The following is a 27341-nucleotide window of genomic DNA, read 5'->3' as shown; positions in this document are numbered from 1 at the left end:
TCTGAATAAGACTGTCTGCTCAATGCCTAAATTGTAACATCTGTAATTAATCTAAATTATTCACAACATCGATGTATGTATTCATTAAGGCACTTACCACGTAGATTACACAAATGAAGACAAAACCATATACATAACGGTGAATGTCATCTTTATGAGCATGCAAAATATAACAAATATTAAAGGAAGGCATTCCACATTTTACAGAGATTCTCCAATTACATTTTTCTTGTGAGATGCAGAGATTGAAAACTCCTCATGATGAAGACGTGATTTACTTATCTTTGTACAAAAGAAATACGTGCTGATGTATCCAAAAATGCATATATACTGTACCACATTATCCTGAATGCTGAACATTATCGCAACAGTCAAAAGCCATAGGACAAGCTTCTTTCTGTTGTCAATAATCAGCTTTTGTAGAAGAAATGACCCCTGCACACTGTCTTCTCCATAAAAAATAAAACATATTGTTGGGGAATGGGAATGTTTCGATACATAGACCTTCATCAGATGTCTGAAACGTTGTTCCCGTTACAAGTTAATATTGTCGTCGTGTGGTCGTGTGTGTACAGTATGTACAAAACTGTTGCTTTTCAGGAAATGGAACGGATTTCTCATTTCAGAAATAGCAGATCGACAAGATCGCAATGCACCGCGAATGGGAAAGGACTGGGAAAGCATCTGTGCCATTTTAGATTGAGCTAAAAAGTATTATTTTATATACTTTGGCTATTCAAAAATAGCAGATATGCAAGCTCATAGCAGTCACTTCTTGCTGCACTATGAGCTAAATAATTATTTGTCAATATAATAATATAATTTTTTGGGCTGCCATGACATGGCCACGTTTGAGCACCACTGACATAGAAACATAAGTTTCTTTGAAAATGCTGAGGACACGGCCTAAATGGGTCTGCTTGACAGCGACGATATACAGTATTAGTATTTGCAAGTGAAGAAAATTGGGTGCAAAAGAGTCCTTTATTCTACATTAGTAAACCTATGGTCTTTTCCTGTTGATATGTAGGTGTGCAAAGGTTCTGCTCTTACTAAACAAGTTAAAAGTAACCATCCATACATAGTCAATGGATGCATTAGACATAAGTATAGGATTGATACAAATTATTAATCATTAAAATCATTGAAAATAATGATTCTGTCCATACACGCACACACGCACTCACGCACACACACACATGCATGCACACACGCTCTCACGCACGCACACTAGCAGAAAGCAGAAATTATTGTTATAATGCAGGCACTGAACACTGTACACTGTAGCAAAAATCCCTGGTTGTTGTTAACAAATATAGTTAACAAAATAGTTTTAACACAGACAACTTAAGTAACTTCAAATATATGTTTTGTTTATTTAGTGAGTAATAGTTTTGTGTAGCCTAAATAGAGACCTTTTTTTGTCATGCCAATAAGTGACACCTGGAAATGTCCAAAGACATTCGTTTTTATTCCTATAGATTAGATTCATACCTAACATCACATTCACTTTTCTTATTATTAGATTATTCAGATACTGTCCTCTCTAATGCTAATATTGAGCCTAAAATGAAAGCAGTAACATGGCGGGGGGGGGGGGGACATTAAAGCTGCAATCCATTATGTTCCAGTGTTTGAACACAAAATCAGAAAAGTGTGAATCCCCGCTCATCCAGGAGGAGATATTTAGCGAATGAGCTTCAGGCAGTACTGCTTATCAAGCGGTGGGTGGCGGTCCTACCCAGACATTTCTTCACCAAAAAGAGGAAGAGGCAAAAGGAGAAGAGGAAATGAAATAGTGAGGAGGCACAGGATGTGAGGGTGGAACTCATAGGCTACAGTATACTGAATAGCAACGAGAGCAATAACAATGTTGATTGTATTTTATGCAAATATCAGAAGATAAACTATCTTGTGTGTACTTGATTCATTAGTAATGGACAGGGTTCGATTTGTAAAAAAGAAAGAACAAAGAAACTGAGCGGGGGGGCATGTTCTTAATTTAGGCCCTATATACTCCTCTATAAATAGAAACTCACAACGCATCGAATCACGATGCGATATGAGCTTGTAGATGTGCAGTTTTATTTAACACATTTTTACTTTAAAATGTGCCCAAATTTGAAATTAGGGATGCCAGCATTAATGTGGTTAACATACATTTGAAAGGAAATGCATGTATTTAGTCTGAAATGAATGTCCAGAGGGAGATAGGCATGGTTCCCCCTCCGACCCCCGCAGCAAATCTAACCCTGCCAATATAACAGTTACCTTCAGTTTGACCTCAATCAACTACAACGGACTTCAACTACACAGAGAAACGTGTCGGTGTTGTTGGAGGTCTTTATGAGGCGTTACGTGAAGGCTTACTGCTGAATCAAAGTCTCGGAGTAGAAAGCTCTGTCGTCGTGAAAGAAAACTTCACAGCCCTTCTATAATACCTTAACTAGGTTAGAGAGAGAGCTTCAAATACAATTCATCACACTTTGCATAGAACTTAATATCCCCCAGAGGCTCAGCCCAGGGGGCTCCAGCTCAGGGTGCCCATGGAGATGAGAGTCTGACAGGTGCTGGAGGGCAGCCAGACCGACTCCATCAGGCTGAAATGGAACAGGCCGAGGGCGTAGCCACACACCATGTCCGTCAGATGGTGTCTCCCCAGCATCACCCGCGAGACGCCCACCAAGAGGGCCCAGAGGTACAGGAGGATGCGGAGGGGCACGGCCAGCACCAGGTGAGACAGCAGGAACTTGGAGACCATGGCCGCCCGGCTGGCGTGCGCCGCCGGGAAGGAGTAAATGTCCATGGAGACAAAGTCGAGGAAACCTGGCGTCATCTCGTAGGGCCCTTTGCGCTTGATCAGCCTCTGGACTCCGGCCACGGTCAGGATGTCAAGGAGGAGGGCTGTTGGGGGGGGAGGGGGGGAGGAGAGGAGAGGTGTTGATTTGTTAGATCCTACACAGGTAAGACATAATAATGATATTAACCAGGTGTCATCAATATGTCCGTAAAGGACAAAATGTGTCCATGGCAAAGACTTTTGACACCCAATTACTGAATGCCAAGTCTCCAGGTTTTCTTCAGGATATGTATGACGTTGACGATACTTATTTACTATGACACTATGGCATATTAGGAGTCCAACTAGTGCTAGTGGTTCTCAAATGTTTTATTTGCAAGGACCCCCTTAACTCTGAGAATGTACATATAGAACCAAATGAACCATAAGAGTTACTTACGGACCTGTTGTGGTCATTCAGGCAGGTAAGTAATATTATTGTCCATTGTGCAATACTATTGTCCGCTAGCTTTGTCCACCACAAGCTAGCATGGCGATGCACCCTGATAACATAACATAACATAACTATTTTCAAAGTCTCACTTCTCCCCAATGTCCCCCATAAACACATCGCAATCTCTCTCAGAATGTCTGCTGCAAGCGAATTTGTCTTAAAACAAAAGGTTTCACTACTTCCACACAAAAACACTGAAACTGCATCTCGCACTAAACTGAGGGAACCCCTTTTGGTGTTAGCATCATGTTATGCTTTAGCTATTGAATAATAGCAGATCTACAAGCTCATAGCGCGCCACCGAGTGGCGCGCTACGAGCTTGTAAGTCTGCTATTTTTGAAAAATCTACATAGAAACATAGCTTTTTCAGAAAACTGTCAGGATGTAGAAGACATTTTTAGAATCTGATCTCAGGTCGAAATGGGTTCAATGTCTGTACCCGCTTAAACTCAGACCTCTGTTACATGACGGGACCAATTCATTTGTACATATCGGACTGAGCATCATGATGAAAGTCATGAGAACCAGCTCTGCGGCCTCAGCGATGCCTGAAGGAGGACAAGAGAAAGCGTGTTTGTGTACAGTATGTGTTACCAAACCCCACCCCCCATCTTTCATGGTGCATGATCTGGAATGAGGACAGTATCTGTTTATACAGTACTATTCAGCGATGGAAGTATGTAGTTAGAAAAGCTTATACGGTAATCAAGTGGATGGTTCGTTTGCCACACACACACACACACACACACACACACACACACACACACACACACACACACACACACACACACACACACACACACACACACACACACACACACACACACACACACACACACACACACACACACACACACACACACACACACACACACACACAGTTAGTGGAGTATATAATGCTGAGCAATACTGCTGGTCTTGGCATGTTATGGCGTGTCTATCTTTTTATAGTTTCTACATATCCACTTTCAGGTGGCTTTTTATACACAGTGAAATGAGCAAGTGTCTCTGGGAGTATATAAACATGGCCCAGTAAGAACCCATGCTTAAACTCTCAGAGTTAAAGTAGCATGTGTAGCTCCATTGCACTGCTAAAAATACCCTGACAATCACTATAGCCTTCACTTCTGCTCATGTTTGTCTGTCTGTCTGTCTGTCTGTCTGTCTGTCTGTCTGTCTGTCTGTCTCGACCTCTGAACCCCACTGTACACAAGAAGGTTGTCAGCAGTCAGGCAAAAATAAGACTATGCCGTCCCCTTATGCCAAATGTATACAGATCATACCCGATCTACAAGCTCACATCTTGTCAGGATGTAGATTGACTATATTTTGTACAAATGGAACCATTTGCTTCCATCTGTATAGTTTTGTACACTAGTTTTGCGTAGCCAGATGAGAACCAATGAAAAGATTTGTAAATCCAAACCTGATAACACAGTCCTTCCAGCAGTGTTAATTTTGTCGACTTAAACTGTGATGAAAAATGTCTATCGACTACCCTTTTTCACCGACGAAAACTACATAAAAATGAAATAAAAACGAAGCTATGATGAATACATTTATTGACAATATCGTCAACAAATAAAAACTAGACTAAAATGTTAGGGGGGGGGGGGGGGGGACTAGTGGAGAAGAGATCCAGTAGAACAGACAAATCATGTTATGATTTGTTGCACTCTGAGAATAGCAGATCTACAAACTCGAGCTTGAATCTGCTATTTTCAGCATGCGACTATTTGAAAAATCGGCCATCAACGCCATGCCAAAACTTAATTTAGTCGACTAAAATCTTATATTTGACTAAAACTAACAGATGACTAAATTTTTTTGCTGTCAAAAAGTTTGCTGTCAAAATGAACACTGCTTGACAGTTTTCTTTTAATCTTTGGAAATTGCCTGCATAGGTGGTTTATAAGACATTATTCTGGTGTGTGACCAACTGAAAGAATACATTATGAATTATTACTGCTTTTCGGACAAAAAAAATAAAGAGATAAAAATGTCACCATTGTGGGTGACACAGCTGTTGCCTCCTCAGCAGTACTAAAGCAGAATAGGAGCTAAGTGATGACACATCACATTGTCAACTCAAAAGACAGCTGGTGCCCTTCAAAGGAACAATCAGACAGAAAAAAACACCTGCCAAGTTTGTTTTTGTTTACAAACGTATCACCTCAGATAGACTCAGCTGCTTCCTAAACACAAAAACAAAATGCTCTAATTTCACGTGTGTCAATCAAGTTATAGTTGTTCCTTGTCAATTCAGTATTTTAGCCGTGACGTGAGCGCCCCCTCCAGAGATTCTTCCGGGTCCTACTTTTGTGTTGCTTTTGTGTCCCCATAGAGTTATACTGTGACGCTCCGTCGGACTAAATCTGAGACGAAAACAACCATGAAAGTCTAATTTTACCGCTTTCCTCGCAACAACAAAGCTGCTGCTCTCCCAAATCTGGCTGTGACAGGCCGTTTACCCCACACTGGATACTATCGCCATTTTATTTCATTGTGTCAACTAAATACTCATTAATTGCAAACTAGATTCAACATACTCAAGCCTGCACACATTCTAAATATGCCCCCGAAATATTGTACTGAGAAAATTGACTGTTACCACGTTCAATAATAATGATAATAATAGTCTTTATTGTCTCCACATCATATATTTTCTTTGTCATGGACACTGGAACAAAACATTAATAATTCTACTCGAGTTGGAAGCATTAGACGCATTTTAACCCTCAATGGCTTCCTTTCTGAAAAATAACGTCATTGTAAAAAGATTCACGCATTTAGATATTCTATTTACAATGAGATGCGGACGGGTGCCACTTGGACCCGGACGTAACATAACACTACAAAATGACGTCAGACTTAAATACTGAATTTCATGGTTTACTGTAGATAGTAGATACCACAGGTTAATGAGCTTAGTGAGTGTTAAAATTAATAATAATAGTAATAACTATAGGAGATAAGCTGTTTTCGCAGTCAAACTCAGTGGGGGTGTTAGGGTGGCACACTTGAACAGTTCCTGCCCACCACTATGGAGCCTGGAGTTCACATCCTCTGCAGTGACCAGAGGCTCCATCAAACACAAGGATAGGTATATGCACAGCACTGCAGCCATTTTGGAAAGAACTCTTCTTATTTCCAGTCAAGGAAGCTTTGAGAAGGAAAGGCAATGGTCACGTGACTGGGCTGTGCCATGACACTTTCATGGACACTTTCATGGGAGCAAAACTTCACCCGGAAGTTCAGCAGAATGCACTGCAGGAGTCAATGAGAGCTCAGTGACCAGCTCATGAACAAACACTATTTATACTTTTGTAAAGTAATCGCTTCTGGCAAATAACAGAAGAAGACATATAACACATTATTGTCTGCTGTGTTGCTTTTCGATGTGTAGGCTACACTGTGTAATTTTATAGAGGTATGGTATCTAAAGAGCACAAAGTATCTTTCTGAACGTACCAAGTATCGCAAGACTTCCCGCCGTTTCCTGTCTGGCAGCCAAATCTCGCGATACCTCCGCCAATCAGCGTTAATGTTTTCTGGAACCCAGGAAATGTTTTGACTGTTTGGTCTTGTTCATCTGTTCACTGAACTGACTGCCGAGACTCAGCAATGGTGGAAAAAACAAAATATTTAACCAAGCAGTCTTGGGTGAACGAGCGGGTCCATTTGGTTACACTCCCAATGTTAAATTACCGTCTACAGACAATATACGCGCGACGCGAGCGAAGGCACTGAGTGACTCTGGAATTGCATGATAGCAAAAATGGCGTCGGTGACCTTACCTTCTTTTTCATATACCTTGCCCAGAAGTAGGAAGAATTATTCTGTGTGCTGTGCATTTATACCCTATTGGCCCTGCTGGGATGGAATACTTTGAAGATTTTTCTTTGATAAACGCGGTGTGTTGAACTTGTGATGGCCCCTGCTGTCATCTTGGACTGTGTGTGTGTGCGTGACTCCCTGGTTTCTCTGCAGGTAGCTCGTTAGAATAACTTGGTACACCTGAGGTACCCAGGTGCACAGCTATTACAAGGGCGTGGTATAGTGTCCATGTCTAGTTCACTTCCATTCAATTCAATGGGAGTAAGCGGATGGAGCATGCCGTTGTGGCATTTTGACACGACACTTGCCAATAATATATGTTCAACAATGGTTAACTTTACCCGGGCATCAACCAATAGGAAAGAAGTGCTGTGGTTGGCCCCACTTCAGGCATAGTATACGGTAGTTTTCTTTCATTGGGCTTGACTACTCAGAAAACTACCAGAAAATGGCAATGAACACAGCCTGCAAGACAACATCCAAAATTGACGTATATGATGTCTCGGCATGCGTTGGCACCAACAGCACTCATAACTATTATCGCAGCGCATTGTGGATGGTGGGCTTGTAGGTCGGTTAGTGTCAGCATGCGATATCATCGAAAGACGATTAATTAATCAGGTTTAAGGCTGACTGCTGCACTAGAGAGTATCTCTGGACTTCTGGTCTTCAAGATCCTAGAATAGATGCTTCTGTTCCCAAATACTTGCTTAATAAGCTGCCAAGAGAAGGGTGCTCACAGGTACTCAACCAGGGGAAGATTATATCATCTCGTTCCTCCCAGTTTCGGGGCGCTTAAGATGGAGCCACTTGAGGTCATTCCTATATCTTGCAAGAGAATTTTGGGATTTCGGGGCTGAAGTGAGGGCATTCCACAGAACACGCACACGCGCGCGCATGCACGCACACGCACACACACACACACACACACACACACACACACACACACACACACACACACACACACACACACACACACACACACACTCTCTCTCCCCAAATGTTAAACACAAACAGCCTGTTTCTTTATACCTAAAAATGAGTATATTTAGAGGTCTGACTAATCTATGTCAACACACTTTGAATAGACGCAGTGGCCTACTTAGGCTGTTGAAGAAGACTTTGCTATAGCTTAGTGACCAAGTTTGTACATTACATCAGTGGTTCTCAAATGGGGTCTGGCGACCTCCAGCTAGGGGTCCTCGAGGGGTTTCCATGGGGGTCCCTGACTGGGCTGACCCCTGCTAATTTGCTAAATGATGGATTATAGCTATAAGGAACCAAAGGGTCCCATATACATACAGGTCTGAACTGCTCACATGGTTCCACCTGTACACAGTTATAGGAACCAAATGGACCCTTATGGGACTGTAACTCTTGAGAGTGTAATGGGACCATAAATTAACTTTGATTCAAACCGGGGGTCCATTCGAGTGTCAATTTGGGGGTCCTTGAAATGAAAGCCCATGGGTATCGAGGCTATAGGGGGTCCTTGACATGAAAAAGTTTGGGAACCACTATTATAGTGTGTACACCAAACTGGGGGTCATTTAAATAAAAAATAAAATAAATAAAAAGTTTGAAAGCCACTGCATTAGCCTACGTTAAAAAAACCCAAAACAAATTAAAGCAAGATGAACAACAGATCAAGTGCATTATATTTACCCAGCAGCAGGTTCACCAGCACCTCCTGTCCTGCCAGCGTGTTGCTTCGCGTGAGACACACGATAGTGCCAATGATCCACGTGATGCCGTGCCCCGTAACCGCGAGCAGGGTCACCATGGATCGGCAGCCGCCCCAGGGCGACGACGTGTAGGCGCAGACCCCCATGCGCTTGGACAGGCTGATGTCGATGGCGAGCAGCGAGCCCAGGACGATCCCCTTGAACGAAGGGTTCAGCTGCATGCAGTCCTCCTCCGGAATCTTGGCGCCGCCAGCTCCGCCGTCCGGCTCCTTATTCCTGTCCTTGCTGCCGTTGCCGGTAGGTTCCTCCTGGCTCGACTGGGCTTTGGCTTGGCCGCGTCGCCGGCCCGTGGCGCCGCCACTGCCGCCGCCCCGGCCGTTGTTGTCGCCGCCGACACCACCGCCGCTGCCTCGCAGGGGTTGGTTCAGGGACATGAATTCGGGCCTGGTCAGGACGTTTCGGTCCCGCGCCCTGGGTCTCGAACTGTGGGTCGAGGGCATTCTGGTGGGGGGGGGGGGGGGGAGGCGGGGGCGTTATGGTATCAGGCCGACAAAAGCCAAGTCTTTTATTAAGCAGAAAAAGGAGATAAAACTGGGGATAAGGAGATAAAACTGCGGTATAGGCTCTAAGACACGCGACGGTGAGAAATGTCCAAAGATATCAGCTGCAGGCTCTCGCCGCGTCCTTCCCCTCCCGTGGCCCGAATAAGATATATTTAGACTGGCTGGAATGTGCGCTGATGGCCCGGCTGGTTATAATACCACCAGGGCGACCCCCATGCAGGCATGGAGAGGGGCTTGGTGAGTGGCATCTGTTTCGGCCAATCCAGTACAACGCGATCTACACAGTGGGGACATAAAAATGACATTATCAGCATCTCTGTGACACCATTAACGTCGCACACAGTCACACACTGCGCTGTCAAAATGACAGGTGTTGTGTTGCTGTAGCCTATTGCTGCGTGAGGCTATATGCTGCAAATAGCTCGGCATTAGCTATATAGGCTACTCTCCCTCCATATATCCAAGGAAACGTATGGCCTATATAATACACACACACACACGCAATATTAAGGCGAAGACAACATATGAGGCTAATGTAATCATCTGTAGCCATACCTGAAGGATGCGATGCGAAAGTCATCGCTCAAATCTCTCTCGTGCGCTCATTGCCTGCATTAATATATCCCCGTTAAATTCAAAGAAACTTCGTGAGGAATTCTATTCACCGACATTCCTAAAAGCACAAACTTTGAAGAGGCAGCGTTAGCAGCCCCACACGCTACTGTATTATAGGATATTATTATTCGCGGAGGATGAAACGAGCCGACGGTTCTTTCTGTCTGTGCCGCATCTGTTTTCCTCCCCGTAGATGACGTAGTTTACGCACAATCCCAATTCAAGTGCCCGGGCAGCGTGCGGCTTTTACGCATGCAGTGCACGCACGGGACGGGAGTTGTCCAAGGTCCTTAAACCGAACGGACAGCGACACTGACTGGAGTAACGGTGCGCTCAGCAGCTCCACCTGGACAGAAAGAGCCTGCCTGAGTCATGGGTCCTCTGGGATATATATTCATATTTGGACTTATATAATGCAACGGATGTGAATTGATACCTAAGTTTATTTGCCATTATGCCATATCTAATCTGGCGAATGGCAGCGCAAAGCGTAGGCCGCCGCCTAAACAACGTCCACAACATTTATAAGTATAGCCTAAATGAATGTCATATTATATTGCTTACAAAACATGCGTTCCGTTGTTCCTGTTGTTTCCGCAGCATCCTATATCTACTCTTCCAGTTTGGCTATCAATCATAACCACAAACTGTGATCAGACCCCCTCCCCCCTGCCTACAATTCCCAGCAGCCCACGCACGCAGAGCGGAAGTGTCGTCTCAAGGGTACTTCTAATAAAAGAGCTGGCTGGCTGCTCGATCCGCTGATAGACCGATGCATGCGTGGAGGGAGGGAGGGAGGGTGAACCTGCCGCGGCCGCGATGGGACGACAAGAGCACACAGAAATGACAGCGTGTCCGTGCAGGGATCTGGGCTAGGCAGATTGTTTCACACTCAAAGTGAAGAGTCGAGGAGGTGTCGGGGGTCCGTTGTCGAATTATGTGACAACTCACAGCAGCGGCAGCATGCAGGGGGGCTTTCATTTAGGCTAAAGCCCGGTCCATTAGAATATATAAAGGCATGGACCCCGGCGTCGGAGGGACTAAAGTTGACCCGGTTGCCTTTGGATCAACTGACTGACTGTCTGTTGTCAGCGTTCGTTTTACATTATTATATTATTATTTATTTATTTTAAATTAGAAGTCGAGCGCCGGATCATTCATCCATCCATGCCGTTTGACATGCTGCCTCTGCGGGACCTTATTGGAGTCATTTACGGCGACAGATCGAGGCGGCATGCAGTCTGTTATACGGAACGGGACCGAGGAGACATGAGGGAATAATGAGCCGTCTCTGTCTGACTACCACGCAGGCACGCAGCTAGGAGGACTCACTGGAGGAACTGTCCGAGCCGCGGACCGTTGCCTCACTCAGATGGTGGGACGCGAGCGTCTCCGAGGATTGCTCCTAGCCGCGTGAAATTGGTGAATTCCCCGTGAATTGTTTATTTATTTATTATTATTATGATTTTTTTTTTTTTTTTTTAATAGCTTTAGACTTCTTTGCATGTTGTGATTATGGTGGCTAGACATCGAGCACATTTGGAATTCGTGACCCTTCATTTTAATCCGCACATTTTTGTAATGAATCGAGTTAAGAAACGAATACCAGCTCTTTTTTTTTTGAGCCAACTGGCTCATGGGAATTAATAAATTACAACGCTAGTGTGGTTTGAATTTGCAGTTGAAAAATGCCACTTTTAGTAACAACATAGAAGCTTTTTTTTTGTCGTAAACATCCCTGGCCACACTGGAGAATATCTGAGGAATATATATAACTCACTGGAGAGAGACTGATGCATTCATTGTCCTATGGCAGGCCTAGCATGACATTATTAACATTCGAGATGACAATGACATGCACTATAAACTGAATGACCAAATATATACCTACGACGTCAAGATAAAGGCCTATAATGTAGTTTCTGAAAATAGTTGAATCAATTAACGTGGCTCTTTAATTAAGCACAAAGTCAAAGAAGTGCTGAACCTACACCCAGTTCCCAAGATATTGTGAAAAAAGGTCACACAGCCGAGTGCACATCTCTCTCTCTCTCTCTCTCTCTCTCTCTCTCTCTTTCGGTAGTCTATACGCGGAAAACAAAAGTTGCACCTGCGCCTTTCCCCCCCCTGACTGAGAAGTGGCATTTTTACAGCCCGGAAAGCATGCGACTGCATGTGAATGTCATGATGAAGAATCCCGTTCTCTTTTGTATTTGAGCTCTTAATTTCTTCCGATGTAGGCCTATCGGATTAAAGAGACGGACGGGTTGCAAGAATGCATGGCTTTTGATTGAAACATGTCTGCTATGCCTATGATGAATCACACACATTTTTGATTTTTTTTGGACAACCATGTGGACCCATGAAGTTGAACTCTGGTGACTTTAGCTGCTGTGTTTCTCCATATGCGTCTCTCTCCCCCCGCAGACCTCGGGACGTTGTTGTGGATTGTGTTGCTCTTTAATGCAATGGGCTGTATCCAGAGTATCAGGTGTAAGCCCAAGAGTTTCCGAGAGAGTATCGTCGTGCTTGAGGTGAACTCCTCCATCGACTCCAACCCCACCAGCATCGACGAGTCCAGCAGCGTGGTGCTGCGCTACCGGACGCCGCACTTCAGAGCCTTCGCTCGGGTACTGGTGCCACCCGTGGCCGGGAAGGAGACGTGGACCATTGGCTGGATTCAAGCGTGCAACCACATGGAGTTCTACAATAAGTATGGAGACAAAGGGATGTGAGTATGATATGATTACATTGTCATCTTCTCTAGCCTATACGAATTACCTTATATGATGTCAATAGTGATGCTGGGATGATGATGATGATGATGATGGATGGAAGTCTATCAGTCGAATTTGATTGATTGATTGATTGATTGAATGAATGAATGAATGATTAACAACACGTTTGTTAACACAGTCAAAAATCAATGCAAAGGGTATCACAAATATACCAAAAAAAGACAAAAAGCCTCAGGGGCTTGTTTCCATTGTTGTCCATGATTAGTTGATATGATTGGTTGTTGTTGTTGTACAGTTCTCAAACATTTTCATGTCAGGGACCCCCAAATTAATATACATTTATCCATCCATATAGTCCAACACAAACATTAAATTCAACAATGAATGTCATACAGTATGTGTGCAAATCGTCTATTTTCGTCCTACACAAACATTCAATTCCCATTGACAATGAATGGAGGGATTTGTTGTTGCTTGTAGATGGGCTATAATTTCTTTTTAAAGTGTATGTTTTTAACATTATGAAAGTGTGCCCAAAAGAGGGATGCCAGGGTTATATGCAGTCATTGCATTACAGTATACACTGTCTACAGTAGGCTATATGTAACTCAGAAGAGAGTAAAAAACATAACACCCTGAAACTGTCAAAGCAACCATTGTGTGGTCCTGTCACAATTAGTGTGACATCTCTTGGTCTTTCTTTTTAATACATTGTTGATATCCCAGTGCCTACCCACCCACCCCACCTTGTATTATGTCTTTCTTTTAGAGCTAATCCTTGAAGCAATCCAAACAGTCACTGAAGGCCAAGCTAGAATACTGTCTCCTTCATTGGTAGACATAGCTATACTACAGGTTGGTACTGTAGGTTTATACAAATAAAAATAAAATAAGTTGGTGTATTCGTGTGCTTTGACTGTAGAATCAAGGAACAGAATACATTTTGGCGTTTATCCACGTAAACCCTAAATTATTTGTTGATTGGGGTCCCCAGGGGTCTATTATATGTAATACCCTCATTTCCCCCCTCTACCACCAATCTCTTGGCTAAAAATATCTACAAGCTCTGTGAGCTTGAATAGAAATCACTCCGCTGGTGGGCGTAGAAGCATATCCTTGGTCAAAGTGGAGAGTGACCCTGGCTTAGAGCGCAATCAGTAGCCATCAGGTGACTTTTGATTTGATTGGTGACCTGTCCTATTGGTGACAGGCATATCATTTGTAGGAAGGGCGTCAACAGTTAATCAAACTAATCAATTTAACCGATTATAAAAACAAAATAATCTATTAATAATCTATTCCCATTTTGGGAATAGAGGTGAAAGGTGAAAACCTTCCAAACTTAAAATAAATAAATAAACAAATAGTGAATAAAGTGCCTGCCCATCCACCGCGGAGGTTGTGGGTTCGAATCCACTGTGGTGCATCTGGCTTGTCTATAGCGCCTTTATCCAAGGCGCTTTACATAGATTGTGCATTACATTCACCCATTCACACACCAACCTGCACATCGGGAGCAATTAGGGGTTCAGCGTCTTGCTCAAGGACACCCTCGACACTAACTCAGGTGGAGCCCGGGATCTAACTGGTAACCTCACGGTTCCCGTCCGGCCGCTCTACCCCTGATCCACTGCCACCCCTACACGAACACAATTGGCCCATGTTCAGAGTAGGGAAGCCGGGCGGGGAGGGTGACAATAGTCACGGCTAGTAATCCTACGGGAGGGGGCGACACCTGTTAGCAGGGTGTGGTGGTGAGCGAGAGGAGTAGAATGAAGGCTCTACGTCCTCCCGGTGGGGGCTTCAGTAGTAGGATACAACAGCAGTGAACACAGAAATGTTTGTGGGGAGGAATCAATTCACCCTTTGTCAGACTTCTGATTGGTCCCTGACTGACTAACCAGCAGGCTCTTTCTGACTTGTTCCGCCCTGGTTCCACCTTGTTTATGGTGAATTTGATATAACATCATTTTTGGAAAAAACTAAAAACAAACATGATGCCCTGCAGTCACCATGCTGCGCCTGTGATGTTCCTTTTTACTGACACCAAGTTTAAAATGAGAATTGAACGCACAGAATATCAATACGAAGCAACTGAAAAACACGTTATTTCAATGGTAGACGGTAGTGGATGGAGAGAAAGGATTTTTGTCAACCACGAAACAACAACCAATCAGTGCGAAGAGCACAACCATGGGCTTGACAAAGGGTGAATTGGCATAACGACTAAATTGGGGAGAAAAAAGGGTAAAAAAATTGCTGATCTACAAGCTCACAATGCGTTGCCTTGTGACCTCTTATATCTGCTCATTTCACTTGTTTCCATGACACCGTTGAGCGACAGAAGTATATCTTAATGCTTAAGTGGTACTGGTTAACCAATTTGTTGATATATTAAATATATATGTTTATGTTTTTAAATGTACTTCTTACAGAGCCCCGGAGTGGCCATTGAGAGAAAAAATATATAATAACTTGTGGCCTTAAAATAGTATTTTGTGGCCTCGAATTCAAGTAAATTCGTGGGCATTGGGCACGAGATAGTATTTCGAGGCCACGAAATAGTATTGTGTGTGTTCGCTAGTTTACTTCAAAATCAGCCCAATGTTATATGATCAATATCTTGTTTTCTTATTAAGTATTGAACTCAATAGTCTAACATTAATGTCTCTGGCTTTAAAATCTGAAGTTATAATTTCAACACTATGGATCACACCGACGTGATGCATTATCTTCAGTACAGGCAGCAGGTGATGTAGAGCCTGAAAAGATACATTTCCACCAGGCTAGCACTAATGGACCCACCTGTCCACAGGGTATGCATGTCTCAATAGAAGAGAAGGTTAACCACCACAGTTAGATTGGACAAAATAACGTTTTATTCACTAAATACAGTTACGGAATGGCAGTGCTAACCTTTTCAAACGGCTGCCTGCCCTATAGAAAAGATCAAAACAACTCCATTGTCAAGTGCCTTCCTATAGTGTCCTAATTGTCTACGAGGTCACCCAGCACTGTTTTCCAATTACCATGCAAAGAAACCCTGACTTACCCTGACATGGTCTCTCGTAATACAAACTATACTATACAAATTGTGGTGTTGGATGTGATGATGTGTGAAACTTGACAGATGGTGGTGTGTGCAATTTGTACTCATGTTAAAGAATGCCATACATCCTGTAGTGGGCGACCACAAGTTGATGCATGTCCAAAATACACCTTATCTACATCCATTGCAACAGAAGATGTCACAGGGCTGCACATCAAAGATTACACACACTGTTCCCTCCCAACACCCCCACCCCAGTCTAGCTGTGTCTATTTATGAGAGTGAGATAGGAAAACTGAGAGAGAGAGAGAGAGAGAGAGAGAGAGAGAGAGAGAGAGAGAAAGAGAGAGAGAGAAAGAGAGAGAGAGAGAGAGAAAGAGAGAGAGAGAGAGAGAGAGAGAGAGAGAGAGAGAGAGAGAAAGAACCACATTTCTAAATGTATCTTGTATATAATATTTCCAGCTACAATTGGACATACTGTATGTCTCTCATGGTATTGAATCCTAGAAAAAGAAAACCGGTGTTTTAGGATCTTCGGCCTAAAGAAAATGATAGTATAGTAGCAGTCTTAATATTGTTCAGATTTCAGACATTTCGTTTTGAATGATAACAATGCTTGCCTGCCCGCGAAATTGTCGGACAAAATCACAAACCCTTCCATAGTCTACACTATGTCCAGTATTGTCTACAGCTGATGTTCTCAAAAATTCCCATTATGATTTATATTGTCGGCACAGTGCAACACCTTGTTGCTACTCCATCCAAATACTGCTATTTTGTTTGCCTATAATGACATAATAGAGACTCTAGGGTTCATGTGGTTATCAGAGTCAGGGAAGTCATCGTTGCTGCCAGACAGAAACCTTGTATATCCATATTTCAACTTGTTATGGTTTTGTTTCGTAACTTAACGCCCTACTTCATCCTACTACAGTGTGACACAAAAGAAACAAAAATTGCCTACTGTATCTGCAAGCTCACAACGTGTCGAAATGTGACACGTTGTGAGTTTGTAGATCGGCTACGTGTGCTTTATAAGAAATATTTAACCAATGAAAAGTATTAACAAGAGCTTGTGACTAAATACTAAACTACATTGGAACATTTGGAACACAGGTTCCTTTTTCCAATTCCTGGAACGTAATGGTTTTGGACATACGTGTCCATCCGGCAGCGGCAAGGTGCGAGTGTGGGAAAAAGTAAAGTAAGCCTTGCCGAGCCACGAGGCCCACAGGGCAGGAGCCACGAGGCCCACAGGGCAGGAGCCACGAGGCCCATATAGGGCAGGAGCCACGAGGCCCACAGGGCAGGAGCCACGAGGCCCACAGGGCAGGAGCCACGAGGCCCACAGGGCAGGAGCCACGAGGCCCATAGGGCAGGAACCACGAGGCCCATATAGGGCAGGAGCCACGAGGCCCATATAGGGCAGGAACCACGAGGCCCATAGGGCAGGAGCCATGAGGCCCATATAGGGCAGGAGCCACGAGGCCCATAGGGCAGGAGCCACGAGGCCCATATAGGGCAGGAGCCACGAGGCCCATATAGGGCAGGAGCCATGAGGCCCATATAGGGCAGGAGCCACGAGGCCCATAGGGCAGGAGCCACGAGGCCCATATAGGGCAGGAACCACGAGGCCCATAGGGCAGGAGCCATAAGGCCCATATATGGCAGGAGCCACGAGGCCCATAGGGCAGGAGCCACGAGGCCCATAGGGCAGGAGCCACGAGGCCCATATAGGGCAGGAGCCACGAGGCCCACAGGGCAGGAGCCACGAGGCCCATAGGGCAGGAGCCACGAGGCCCATAGGGCAGGAGCCACGAGGCCCATAGGGCAGGAGCCACGAGGCCCACAGGGCAGGAGCCACGAGGCCCATAGGGCAGGAGCCACGAGGCCCATAGGGCAGGAGCCACGAGGCCCACAGGGCAGGAGCCACGAGGCCCATATAGGGCAGGAGCCACGAGGCCCATAGGGCCACAAGGCCCATAGGGCAGGAGCCACGAGGCCCATATAGGGCAGGAGCCACGAGGCCCATAGGGCAGGAGCCACGAGGCCCATAGGGCAGGAGCCACGAGGCCCATAGGGCAGGAGCCACGAGGCCCATAGGGCAGGAGCCACGAGGCCCACAGGGCAGGAGCCACGAGGCCCATATAGGGCAGGAGCCACGAGGCCCATAGGGCCACAAGGCCCATAGGGCAGGAGCCACGAGGCCCATATAGGGCAGGAGCCACGAGGCCCATAGGGCAGGAGCCACGAGGCCCATAGGGCAGGAGCCACGAGGCCCATAGGGCAGGAGCCACGAGGCCCATATAAGGCAGGAGCCTATCTCCTGTATCTGTAGTGTGCTGCGTGAGGCAGTTTGATGTACAAGTACACCCCCTGGACATGACGCTAGAATATCGCAGGGACTTAGCCCGGTCCCCAATACAACCCTTGATGCAGAGTGCCTAGCAGGGAGGCATTGGGTTCCATTTTTATAGTTCAGTTAGGACAACTCATATATATTTATTGAATATAAAATGAGCAATATATTTATTATGATTTGGCAATGAATTGGATCTGCTTTTTAGGTACTGAGATCAAGCACATCAGTCCCAAACTCCCAACCATAGGGACCTGTATCACCTGTACCTAAACAGCAGATCCAAAACGACAGGTGGTAGCTGGGGTGGAGGAGGGTGAGCAGCAAAAGTTTAAGCAGGCAGCAGCAGGTGTGTGCAGCAGCAAGTAAGCAAGAAGATTGAGCAGTGCAAACTTCCAGTTGAAATAGCCGGTATGAAGAGTGTGCAATTGGATGAAGTGAATCATGTGAATGAGAACGTGATGCTGAGGCAGCCCAGTTTCCTGACTGAACTTGCTCTGCCTGTCTGCGACAGGCGCGATTGCTCATTCTTTGGTATGACCCGGGGATCAAACCCCAACCTCCCAGTTTCAAGGCGGACACTCCAACCACAAGGCCACTGAGCTGGTGCAAGTGTGGGGACGTGGCCTAAAGACTAAATTGGAGGAAAATAAATACGTACATGAATGATTACGGGGGATTTTTTTTTACAGTTGGATACAAGACGAGAGTGCTGCTATCTCTGCTGGGACACTCTCATCCCACGGACGTAATGCCAGTTATTTAAATGAAGTAAACTTTCAGGAAGCTGTAATAATAAGTGTAATTGGACAGAATGGCTCAGGTTGTTTCTGTGGATGATTTGTCAGTTGGCTCTGAATACGTGTCCTGACTTCAAAACACACCATAAACACTGAGTTCCCTTCTCTCTGTGTCTGTCTGTGTGTGTGTCTCTCTCTCTCTCTCTCTCTCTCTCTCTCTCTCTCTCTCTCACACACACGCGCGCGCGCGCGTTCCTCCACTCTTAATGGACCACTTAACCACTTTTCAACCTATCTTCATATAATAGGTCCTCACTAACTAATAATGATAAAATGGCACCATTTTTTTCTACTCAGTCTGTGTCTCATAGGAGGGCTGTGGGCAGTTCAGAAACCCGTCCACCAGTGACATCATCGACGGGGAATCCAAGCTAATAGAAACTGCAGGCTTTCTAGTCCTGAAAAGTTGCAATGCAAAAATGGAAGCCATCGTTGATGAATCTAAACATCTTTGTAAAAAAATCTTGTTAAAAATATATCTGCCTAAGGATGATGTCACTGGTGGACGGGTTTCTGAACTGCCCACAGCCCTCCTATGAGACTCCATTTCTATCATGATTATTAGTGAAGACCTATTCTCCCTTTTTTTAGCCAAATGGGACAAATATTCACCAGGTTTATCCCCTGATTCATATATGCGTTGTTTGGCAGATTTAAGACATGGATTCAAGAGCAACACGAGCAGCAGTCACTTCCTTTAGCTTGTCCCCATTGTGGTCTGTCAGATAGCTGTGCTTTGCCTCTAATAGTAGTGAAGACCTATTATATGAAGATAGGTTGAAAAGTAGCCTCGGAAAGTGGTCCTTTAATCACTTGAACTGCAGCGTCCATATTCTGGGGGGAGCATTGACCTTCAACAAGATTTGGTGAAAATAGCAGATGTACAAGCTCTTAACGTGGCACAAAGTGACACGCATTGAGCTTGTAAATCTGCTATTTTTGAATAGCCAACGCTAAAATAAAAAATGACGCAGTGGTTAAATAGAGCAGCTTTGTTGTCAGAAGGTTGTATGTGTGTTTGTGTATGAGTGAATTTGGAACACATCCACAGGCACACGCACTCATACACGCACACACTCACAACACAAACACATGTCATGTACACTCACGCACACTCTCTCTCACACACACACACACAAACACACACACACACACACACACAAAGGCTCAAGGATGCAGTGAATAACATGCCCTATCTCTAGGCCAACCTTCCATCTCAGTGTCAGAGTACCTCCACTCTTATACATTCACAGTTATTAACGAGGGTCTGTCTCCCTGAATCCCTGAATCCACTTGAATTCCTATAGGTGCAAGACAAACAACATAAATACAACTACGGTCTGCACACTGGTAAAATAAGAAACACTTGTTTTTCTTTTTGTTCACAGTGCCAGTATGCCACACAGAGGGGCAGTCAGACAGATATTTTGTGAATCCACTAAGGAAATCGGGACTTCCTGAAAGTTCATATAATGGCCTGTTGTGGCGCTGTCATTGGGCCCAAAAAACCCCAAGCTCCATAGAGGTCCATGTATTTGGGCCCAACTTCACCTAGACTGTATTACCTTAATAAACATGGTCATGAATATGTTCTGTTTCCAGTCACTAGTTTAAAGTCTCATTTCTCATAATATTCTTCTTGGAAAATTATGGTCCCATTTATAAAATAAATGACCATAAAGTCGCGTATGTTCTGAGGGGCGTGGCTACCGTTACAGTCTATGATCGGGAGCCACCCCGCGTTCGAGTCAAAATAAAAACCAACGAAGAAGAAGGGGGGAAGTCCCACCTCGTTGTCTGGGCCAGCCAATGGCCAGCTGGGCCCAAACGGATCTAGAAAGATGGAGATTTACAATTCAAGGACTGACTGGCTTCATCTTACGTCCATATCAGACCCGAAGAACGCTTTGTCCATATTTTTTAGCATAGGCTAATTTTGGCGAAGAATTTTCTTGTAGACGGAAAAACATGACAATTCAATCACATTTTGTGGCTATGGCCACATGCAGCGGCTATGGTAGTTTTTAGCCCAATGAGTGTTTTTTGTGCAAAACGAATGCTTATATTGGTTGTAAATCCCCTAAAGTTCCCTAGGGTGGTTGAATAGAAACCAATGTGGCATATGTTAGTAGACACCTTTACAAAACACATTGGTGAAGAAATTTCTTGGTAAGAAACTTATTCCCAGATTTAACATTATTCTGACACATTTCTAGGAGTCCCTACCAGTGTGGTTTGGGCTTAAAATCGAAATATTCTCTCTCATAGGAGAGCATATCCTTTGAATGGTACTATTCAATGCTTTTGTTATGTTAAGTGCATTATGTAGTATGCAGGTAATCATAATTATCATACACACATCTACATACAAGCTGAGGGTGAGAGAAATCATCATTTACTTGTCAAGTATGAACTAGGCTTTAGTCAGTTCATATTATACTACTCAGTCACTACTCATTGTTTTGTTAATTGAGCACTAAATGTAAGCGAATGGACCTTTACGGGTACATTTGGTTACATTTGCACACTGTCAGGGCTACATTCTGTGTTAGACGGTTATATTTTTGATACACGTTCTTGTTTTCTCGTTATAGGGTTTGGTTGAGGTTGCTTTTCTTTCCATGGAAGTTATTCTAATGAGTTCCTCCCAGTGGGGTTTGATCAGCAGCAAAAGGACTGGGGAGATGCTCTTTACATTTGAATGAGGGAGAGGGGGCGGAGAGAGAGAGAGAGAGAGAGAGAGAGAGAGAGAGAGAGAGAGAAAAAGAGAGCTCATGTTGGTTGGGTATTTTGTAAAATTGATTGAAGAACTGAATGATTTATATCAAATTTTAGGTGTTCATGATTGATGAATAATTTAGCGTATTCTGCGGCAGAATCTGGTGCTTGCCAGGTGGGAGTCGTGATTGGCACGCTGTCAAGATAATGCTTCAGACAAACCTATATGTATGAACAAGATTCAGAACTAACTAGACAATATACTAGAATATACTTTATATGCCATTTGAAGACTGCATAGGACATTTTGGAGATCAGCCCTGATGGTCAGCATTTAAAAAGAGACAGAAAATACAGACAAAAAGGGATTGATTCAGAACTAGACAAAGTCACTCTCCAGAATACAAATGCACACGTATATATGTACGTAAAAGGCTAGTTATTATCATGCTTATCAATTGACAGTATCCATATTTGAACTCCATTTGGTTACATTTACACTCTGAGTTTAATTTACCCATTGAAACCAGGAAAGCACCCGTGTCATTTTAAGATTTTAGCATTGGCTGCGAGCTTGTACACCCGATATATCTGAACATTTTGAACATGAAAAACCCTGAAAATGTCAAATAATTTTGAATTACAAAACAGTTTAAGATCCACAGACTTAGAAGGCATCCTCAGGTCTTAATGGCCTCTGAGGATTGGCTACTGTGCGTGTGTGCACGTGTGCGCGCGTGCATGTGCGTGTGTGTGTGTGCTGCCCTGAACCCGGTTGAATGCATACATTGCGGTGCAGCCTCAGACCAGGCAGGAGGCATGTCATGTGATCTCACCGTTTTCTCCTCCATTCTGCTGATCGCACAACTTCAGCACAGGAAAGGTCATCTCTTGCGAGTCCTGCCGCTGTCGAAATCGATAGACAGACCGGAGCGTTACACGGTTCCCTAGCTGGCTCTCCGGTGTCTTAACAATGTTCTAAGCAGTTTCATTTTACCCATTTTTACTCAGATCTGTCTGTCTGTCTGTCTGTCTATCCGTCCATCCACCCATGGCAGTATCTAAAGGCAGTTTTATATTTACAATCAGAAATGATAAATTAATTTGAGCCAGGGTCGTTTTAATAAAAATGAGTGGCGTTCACTGAATAAATACAGGCTTTGTTTGGACAAAACAAAACAAAACAAAAGCACATATTCTTGATAACTTCAAGTTTGTGATGAATGTGTCGTTTCTTCATACAAAATACATTTTCTGCTAATCTGCTTATTTTAAGGCTTTAGTGAAGGCGGGTCATAATTTAGACCCTTTGGGACAGTAATGTTAACCCTGAGAATTTCACACTGTAGATTTAAATGTTTGTATTGTTGCGCAAAGCCTCACCTTCTGACTCCTTGCCGTCCTCCCCACCACCAGGTCGAGCTGGGAGCTTCCGGACCTGCGCGACGGCAAGATCCTGGCCATCAGCGACTCGGACGGCGTCAACTACCCGTGGTACGGCAACACCACGGAGACCTGCACCGTGGTCGGCCCCACCAAGAAGGACTCGCGCTTCACTGTGAGCATGAACGACAACTTCTACCCCAGCGTGACGTGGGGCGTGCCCGTCAGCGACAGCAACGTGCCGCAGCTGAGCAGCATCCGCCGCGACCAGAGCTTCACCACGTGGCTGGTGGCCATCAACCAGGCCAGCGCCGAGACACTGGTGCTGCAGACGGTTCGCTGGAGGATGCAGCTGCACATCCAGGTCGGTACAATTAGTTTTTACATTGGTTTTCCCTCCCATTATAGTTTAGTTTTATTTCTTTTTGACATTTGTTTTTTTCTAATTCAGTTAGCTTTTAGTTTTTTAAGCCCAAACCACACCAATGGGTCACCATGCAACTTGTGTACAGTACAGTACAGTACAGTACAGTACAGTACAGTACAGTACAGTACAGTACAGTACAGTACAGTACAGTTACTGTAGTTAACGTGTTAGTTCTTTTATGGTAGTTTTCGTCATTTCGTTAGTTTTCGTCTAATTATATTAACCCATTCTGGGCGGGAACCCCTTTTGGTGTTAGCATTACGTTATGCTTTAGCTATTGAAAAATAGCAGATCTACAAGCTCATAGCGCGCCACCGAGTGGCGCGCTACGAGCTTGTAGGTCTGCTATTTTTGAAAAATCGAAGAACCACTGACACAGAAACATAGCTTTTTCAGAAAACTGTCAGGATGTAGAAGACATTTTTAGAATCTGATCTCAGACGTGTGCCCATGCAGGTGGACCCGCAGCGGCCGCTGGGCCAACGGGCCGCGTTGCGCGAGCCACTGGCCCAGGATCAGCCCCGGATCCTGGGCAAGAATGAGCCCATCCCCCCCAACGCCATGGTCAAGCCCAACGCCAACGACGCCCAGGTGCTGATGTGGCGGCCAAAGATCGGCGACGCCATGGTCGTCATCCCGCCCAAATACTGACCCGAACCTAAATTACATATTGTTCTTCTAATTATTATTATTATTATGTGACTGATTCAAACTGACCAGACTGGCCTTGGATACCTCGACGGTATCAGCCTCGCGGATTTATTATTATTATTATTTTTAATATCTTTTCTGTCGTTCTTCTTTTTTCACCTTGTTACTCTTTTCCTTTACCTGCTTCCTTTTTTTTATATTCCTTCCTTTTCATGTTTTGCCTCTGAGTTTCTCTCACTGCTCTCTTCTGCATTATGGAAAAGCCATGGAGAGAGTAAAGGGCTCGACGTGCGTGATTGTGTCACGTGCGATATGTTGCGTACCGAAGACGTCGGGACGCAGTGTGAGCTTGGCTTTTTTTTCCCTCCGATCTGCGACACCCCGACGCGTGGCTGAGTATAACTCTGGCTGAAGAGAGAGATGTGAAACCAGGAGTGGAACTGGAGAATAACTGGAGTAAACAAACTGCAACCATTCTACCTTCAAATTGGGTCGGGCCTCACTGTGCTAAAGTATTGCAAAAATGAAGAATAGAGACTATGATTTATGTTTTTATTTTATTATATATTATTGTTATTTTTTTGGGGGGGGGGGATCGAGGTATCCTGCAATTAGGGAGTGTTGCTGCATTTAAGAACAATTTGAAGTATTTATATATGACCATGTCTATGTACAGTACCTATTGTACATGGTTCATACATGTACATGCACAAAGTTTGCGTTTAGGTACGAGTCGCAATTTTATTATTTATGGGCTGGGAGAGAGTGCATTTACCTTTGTTTCCGTTTGCTGTTGTTGTGAAGAAGAAGAAGAAGAAGAGGAGGAAAAAAGCACTACTACTTGGATGTGCTCCACACGAGGCAATACGCATCGTGTTTGATGACGTCGTTTTTTAATACTTTTCTTTTTGTAAAACATGCAAGACATTCACTCCATGCTGCCTTAAGTTTACATTGCTTCCCAACTGCAAACTTTTTGTTTGTTTGTTTGTTTGTTTGTTTTTTGCCTTAAACGAAGTGCAATGCAGTATAGGCCGTCTGTCTCTTCTCCTCCAGACTGCTGGTGCTTGTTGGGAGTGGACGCGTTGGTTGTGTAGGACAGAAGAAGTCATTCCACAGAGGAATGCCTGGCTGCTCCACAAGCCTTCGCTGAATTGTAGTCGAATACATTTCTCTGCTCTGTCAGCTGACGATCTATGTCCACGCCATTTTGGATAGTATTTGGGCCACTTCCCTACTTCACAGGTGTTACAGATGATACTAATGAAGGCTCGGTTCCATTCTAGTCAAACCAGAGTCAGGGTGCGGCTATTGTGCATAACAGACCCTTAATTAGTATCATCGGTGACACCTGTGAAGGAAGTAAGGAAGCGGCCTGGAAGTAGGAAGAGTTATTCTGTGTGCATAGAGCCTATTGGAACTAGGCCTTAAAGAGTCCTAGGTCATACCAGTGGTGGAAGAAGTACTCCGAATTTTGGGAAGTGAAATTCCTGTATTCAAAAATGTTACTTCTGTTACTAAAGTTACAGAGGTATGGGCATTAAAATGTACTCGCCGTTCCAAAGTGAGAGCACTCAGATTGTCACAATGTTTTGAAAATAGCACATCTGCAAGCTTGCAGAACAGCTGTTTTTGAATTAATTTGTAAATAATATGTTTTTGCAATAATCATCTAAATCTGCAAAGTTTTCAAAAAGAAAATCAAGTAAAGTAAAAGTAAAAGTTGTACAGTAACAGTATACTCGAGTATACAGTACTTGAGTAAATGCACTTAGTTACTTTCCACCACTGGGTCAAACCAAGACATTTTCATGATATTAAACCATGATATTATCATTATAATGTTCTGGAATTGTCATTTGGTCATTATAGAGAACAGTTAATGGAAACCGTGGCCCATTTTCAACCTAAATCCCTTTAGGAGATTGTGTGAGGAGAGCTTAATACGAGGGTGACAAAAATAGCTTTGTTATGTCTTCTGTGTATTCTACATGTCGCACAAAAAGAGAGTTCAAGACATTTCAACTCCGACATCGGGCGGCCGCGTGCGTGTGAGACAAGCACAAACTCGAGAGTTTCACAGGAATGCGCCCGCTAGTCGCTTTTGGGCGGGAACCCCTTTTGGTGTTAGCATTATGTTATGCCTTATAGCTATTGAAAAATAGCAGATCTACAAGCTCATAGCGTGCCACCGAGTGGCGCGCTACGAGCTTGTAGGTCTGCTATTTTTGAAAAATCGAAGAACGACTGACATAGAAACATAGCTTTTTCAGAAAACTTTCAGGATGTAGAAGATTTTTTTTTAAATCTGATCTCAGGTCAGAATGGGTTAAGCCTGTCAGATTGCTCCCAATTGCCTCTCGTTGGAAATTAATTGCGTTCCGCGTCAATCTCTCCCTGTGAAAAGCCCCTAAATGTGTCCTTTCATGTCATGTCAATGATGCTCGATGACGTGAACATCACATCACATGTCGCAGTGAAATACACCAAAGACAAAATAAATAAATATATATATATTGCCACACTTTATTATTGATGTCATGTCAGAAAATGGGGGTTCAGGTTGAAAATGGGCAATGGTTCCCCTTTAATTCAAGCCAAGTCATTTCAAAGGCATTTGAAGTTCACATGTTCGTGCAATAAAATTGCACCTGTAAGAGGCTATTGGTATGGTGGAGTCTAAAAAGTACTGTTTCTTTCCTTCACACGTTAGTGTGCATGTGGTTGCATTCAGGACTCTACAGCCAGCCAGTGGTTTCAACCATAATATACAGTATATACACATGGATAGATACAGCATTGGCCACTGCTGTTCACTGGATCGATGTGTCGGCACGTACGGGTCGGAGCGAGCCATGCGTCCTAATGCATGTATGCCCCGTGTACTGAATGTGCATTGAAGCAGGACGGTTGTTCATCATAACTTGCTGAATTTCCAACCGATTTTCAAGTGGTTTGGTTTGCTACAAACGTCAGGCGTGTAGTTATGCTATGATACAGGGTACTTAGTTATATTAAATGTCAGTTTTCACAACAAAATATCTTAACCCATTTTGGGCGGGTAGTAGTTGGTGTTGCAATTTTGCAATTTCTTTTGCAAATTTTTTTGCAATTTTGCAAATTTGTATTTTGCAATTTTCTTTTTATAGAGAGAAGACTTCCGCACACCCGTCAGGCAATTTTGAGCAGGTGCGATGATGACAAAGAGTATACAATGCGGAA

The 27341-nt window shown here is 44.0% G+C and overlaps 2 protein-coding genes across 5 annotated transcripts; one reads left to right on the top strand and one right to left on the bottom strand.

Annotated features, from left to right (window-relative positions):
• Positions 1 to 134: 134 nt before the first annotated feature.
• On the bottom strand, positions 135 to 10168 carry LOC310879186 (inactive phospholipid phosphatase 7). The gene is made up of 3 exons (XM_083793642.1): positions 9935 to 10168; positions 8797 to 9656; positions 135 to 2904 (listed from the first exon to the last, which is right to left on the bottom strand). The coding sequence occupies exons 2-3, from the start codon at positions 9314 to 9316 to the stop codon at positions 2516 to 2518; spliced, it is 909 nt and encodes a 302-aa protein (XP_083649768.1). The 5' UTR covers positions 9317 to 9656; positions 9935 to 10168; the 3' UTR covers positions 135 to 2515.
• On the top strand, positions 8974 to 27341 carry fam78ab (family with sequence similarity 78 member Ab). 4 transcript variants are annotated; one of them, XM_083793645.1, is made up of 5 exons: positions 8974 to 9113; positions 11305 to 11416; positions 12422 to 12725; positions 23075 to 23405; positions 23925 to 27341. In XM_083793645.1, exons 3-5 carry the CDS (start codon positions 12463 to 12465, stop codon positions 24117 to 24119), a joined length of 789 nt encoding a protein of 262 aa, XP_083649771.1. In that variant the 5' UTR covers positions 8974 to 9113; positions 11305 to 11416; positions 12422 to 12462; the 3' UTR covers positions 24120 to 27341. The 4 variants fall into 4 exon arrangements, with proteins under 4 accessions (XP_083649771.1, XP_083649770.1, XP_083649769.1 ...); XM_083793644.1 differs by lacking the exon at positions 8974 to 9113 and having other exon boundaries at positions 10813 to 11416; XM_083793643.1 differs by lacking the exons at positions 8974 to 9113; positions 11305 to 11416 and having other exon boundaries at positions 12026 to 12725.

Source organism: Protomyctophum parallelum (genome assembly GCF_964188405.1).
Source record: "Protomyctophum parallelum genome assembly, chromosome: 21".
Classification (NCBI taxonomy): domain Eukaryota; kingdom Metazoa; phylum Chordata; class Actinopteri; order Myctophiformes; family Myctophidae; genus Protomyctophum; species Protomyctophum parallelum.
The sequence above is the reverse complement of the archived record's forward strand: the minus strand, read 5'-3'. Positions and strand labels throughout refer to the sequence as shown.

Coding starts and splice junctions, on each gene's coding strand:
- LOC310879186 (XM_083793642.1), bottom strand. CDS start 9,316: ATGCCCTCGACCCACAGTTCGAGACCCAGGGCGCGGGACCGAAACGTC. Junction 2,905..8,796: donor GCTGGTGAACCTGCTGCTGG/GTAAATATAATG, acceptor CCCCCCCAACAG/CCCTCCTCCTTGACATCCTG.
- fam78ab (XM_083793643.1), top strand. CDS start 12,400: ATGCGTCTCTCTCCCCCCGCAGACCTCGGGACGTTGTTGTGGATTGTG. Junction 12,726..23,074: donor AAGTATGGAGACAAAGGGAT/GTGAGTATGATA, acceptor CCCCACCACCAG/GTCGAGCTGGGAGCTTCCGG. Junction 23,406..23,924: donor GGATGCAGCTGCACATCCAG/GTCGGTACAATT, acceptor GTGCCCATGCAG/GTGGACCCGCAGCGGCCGCT.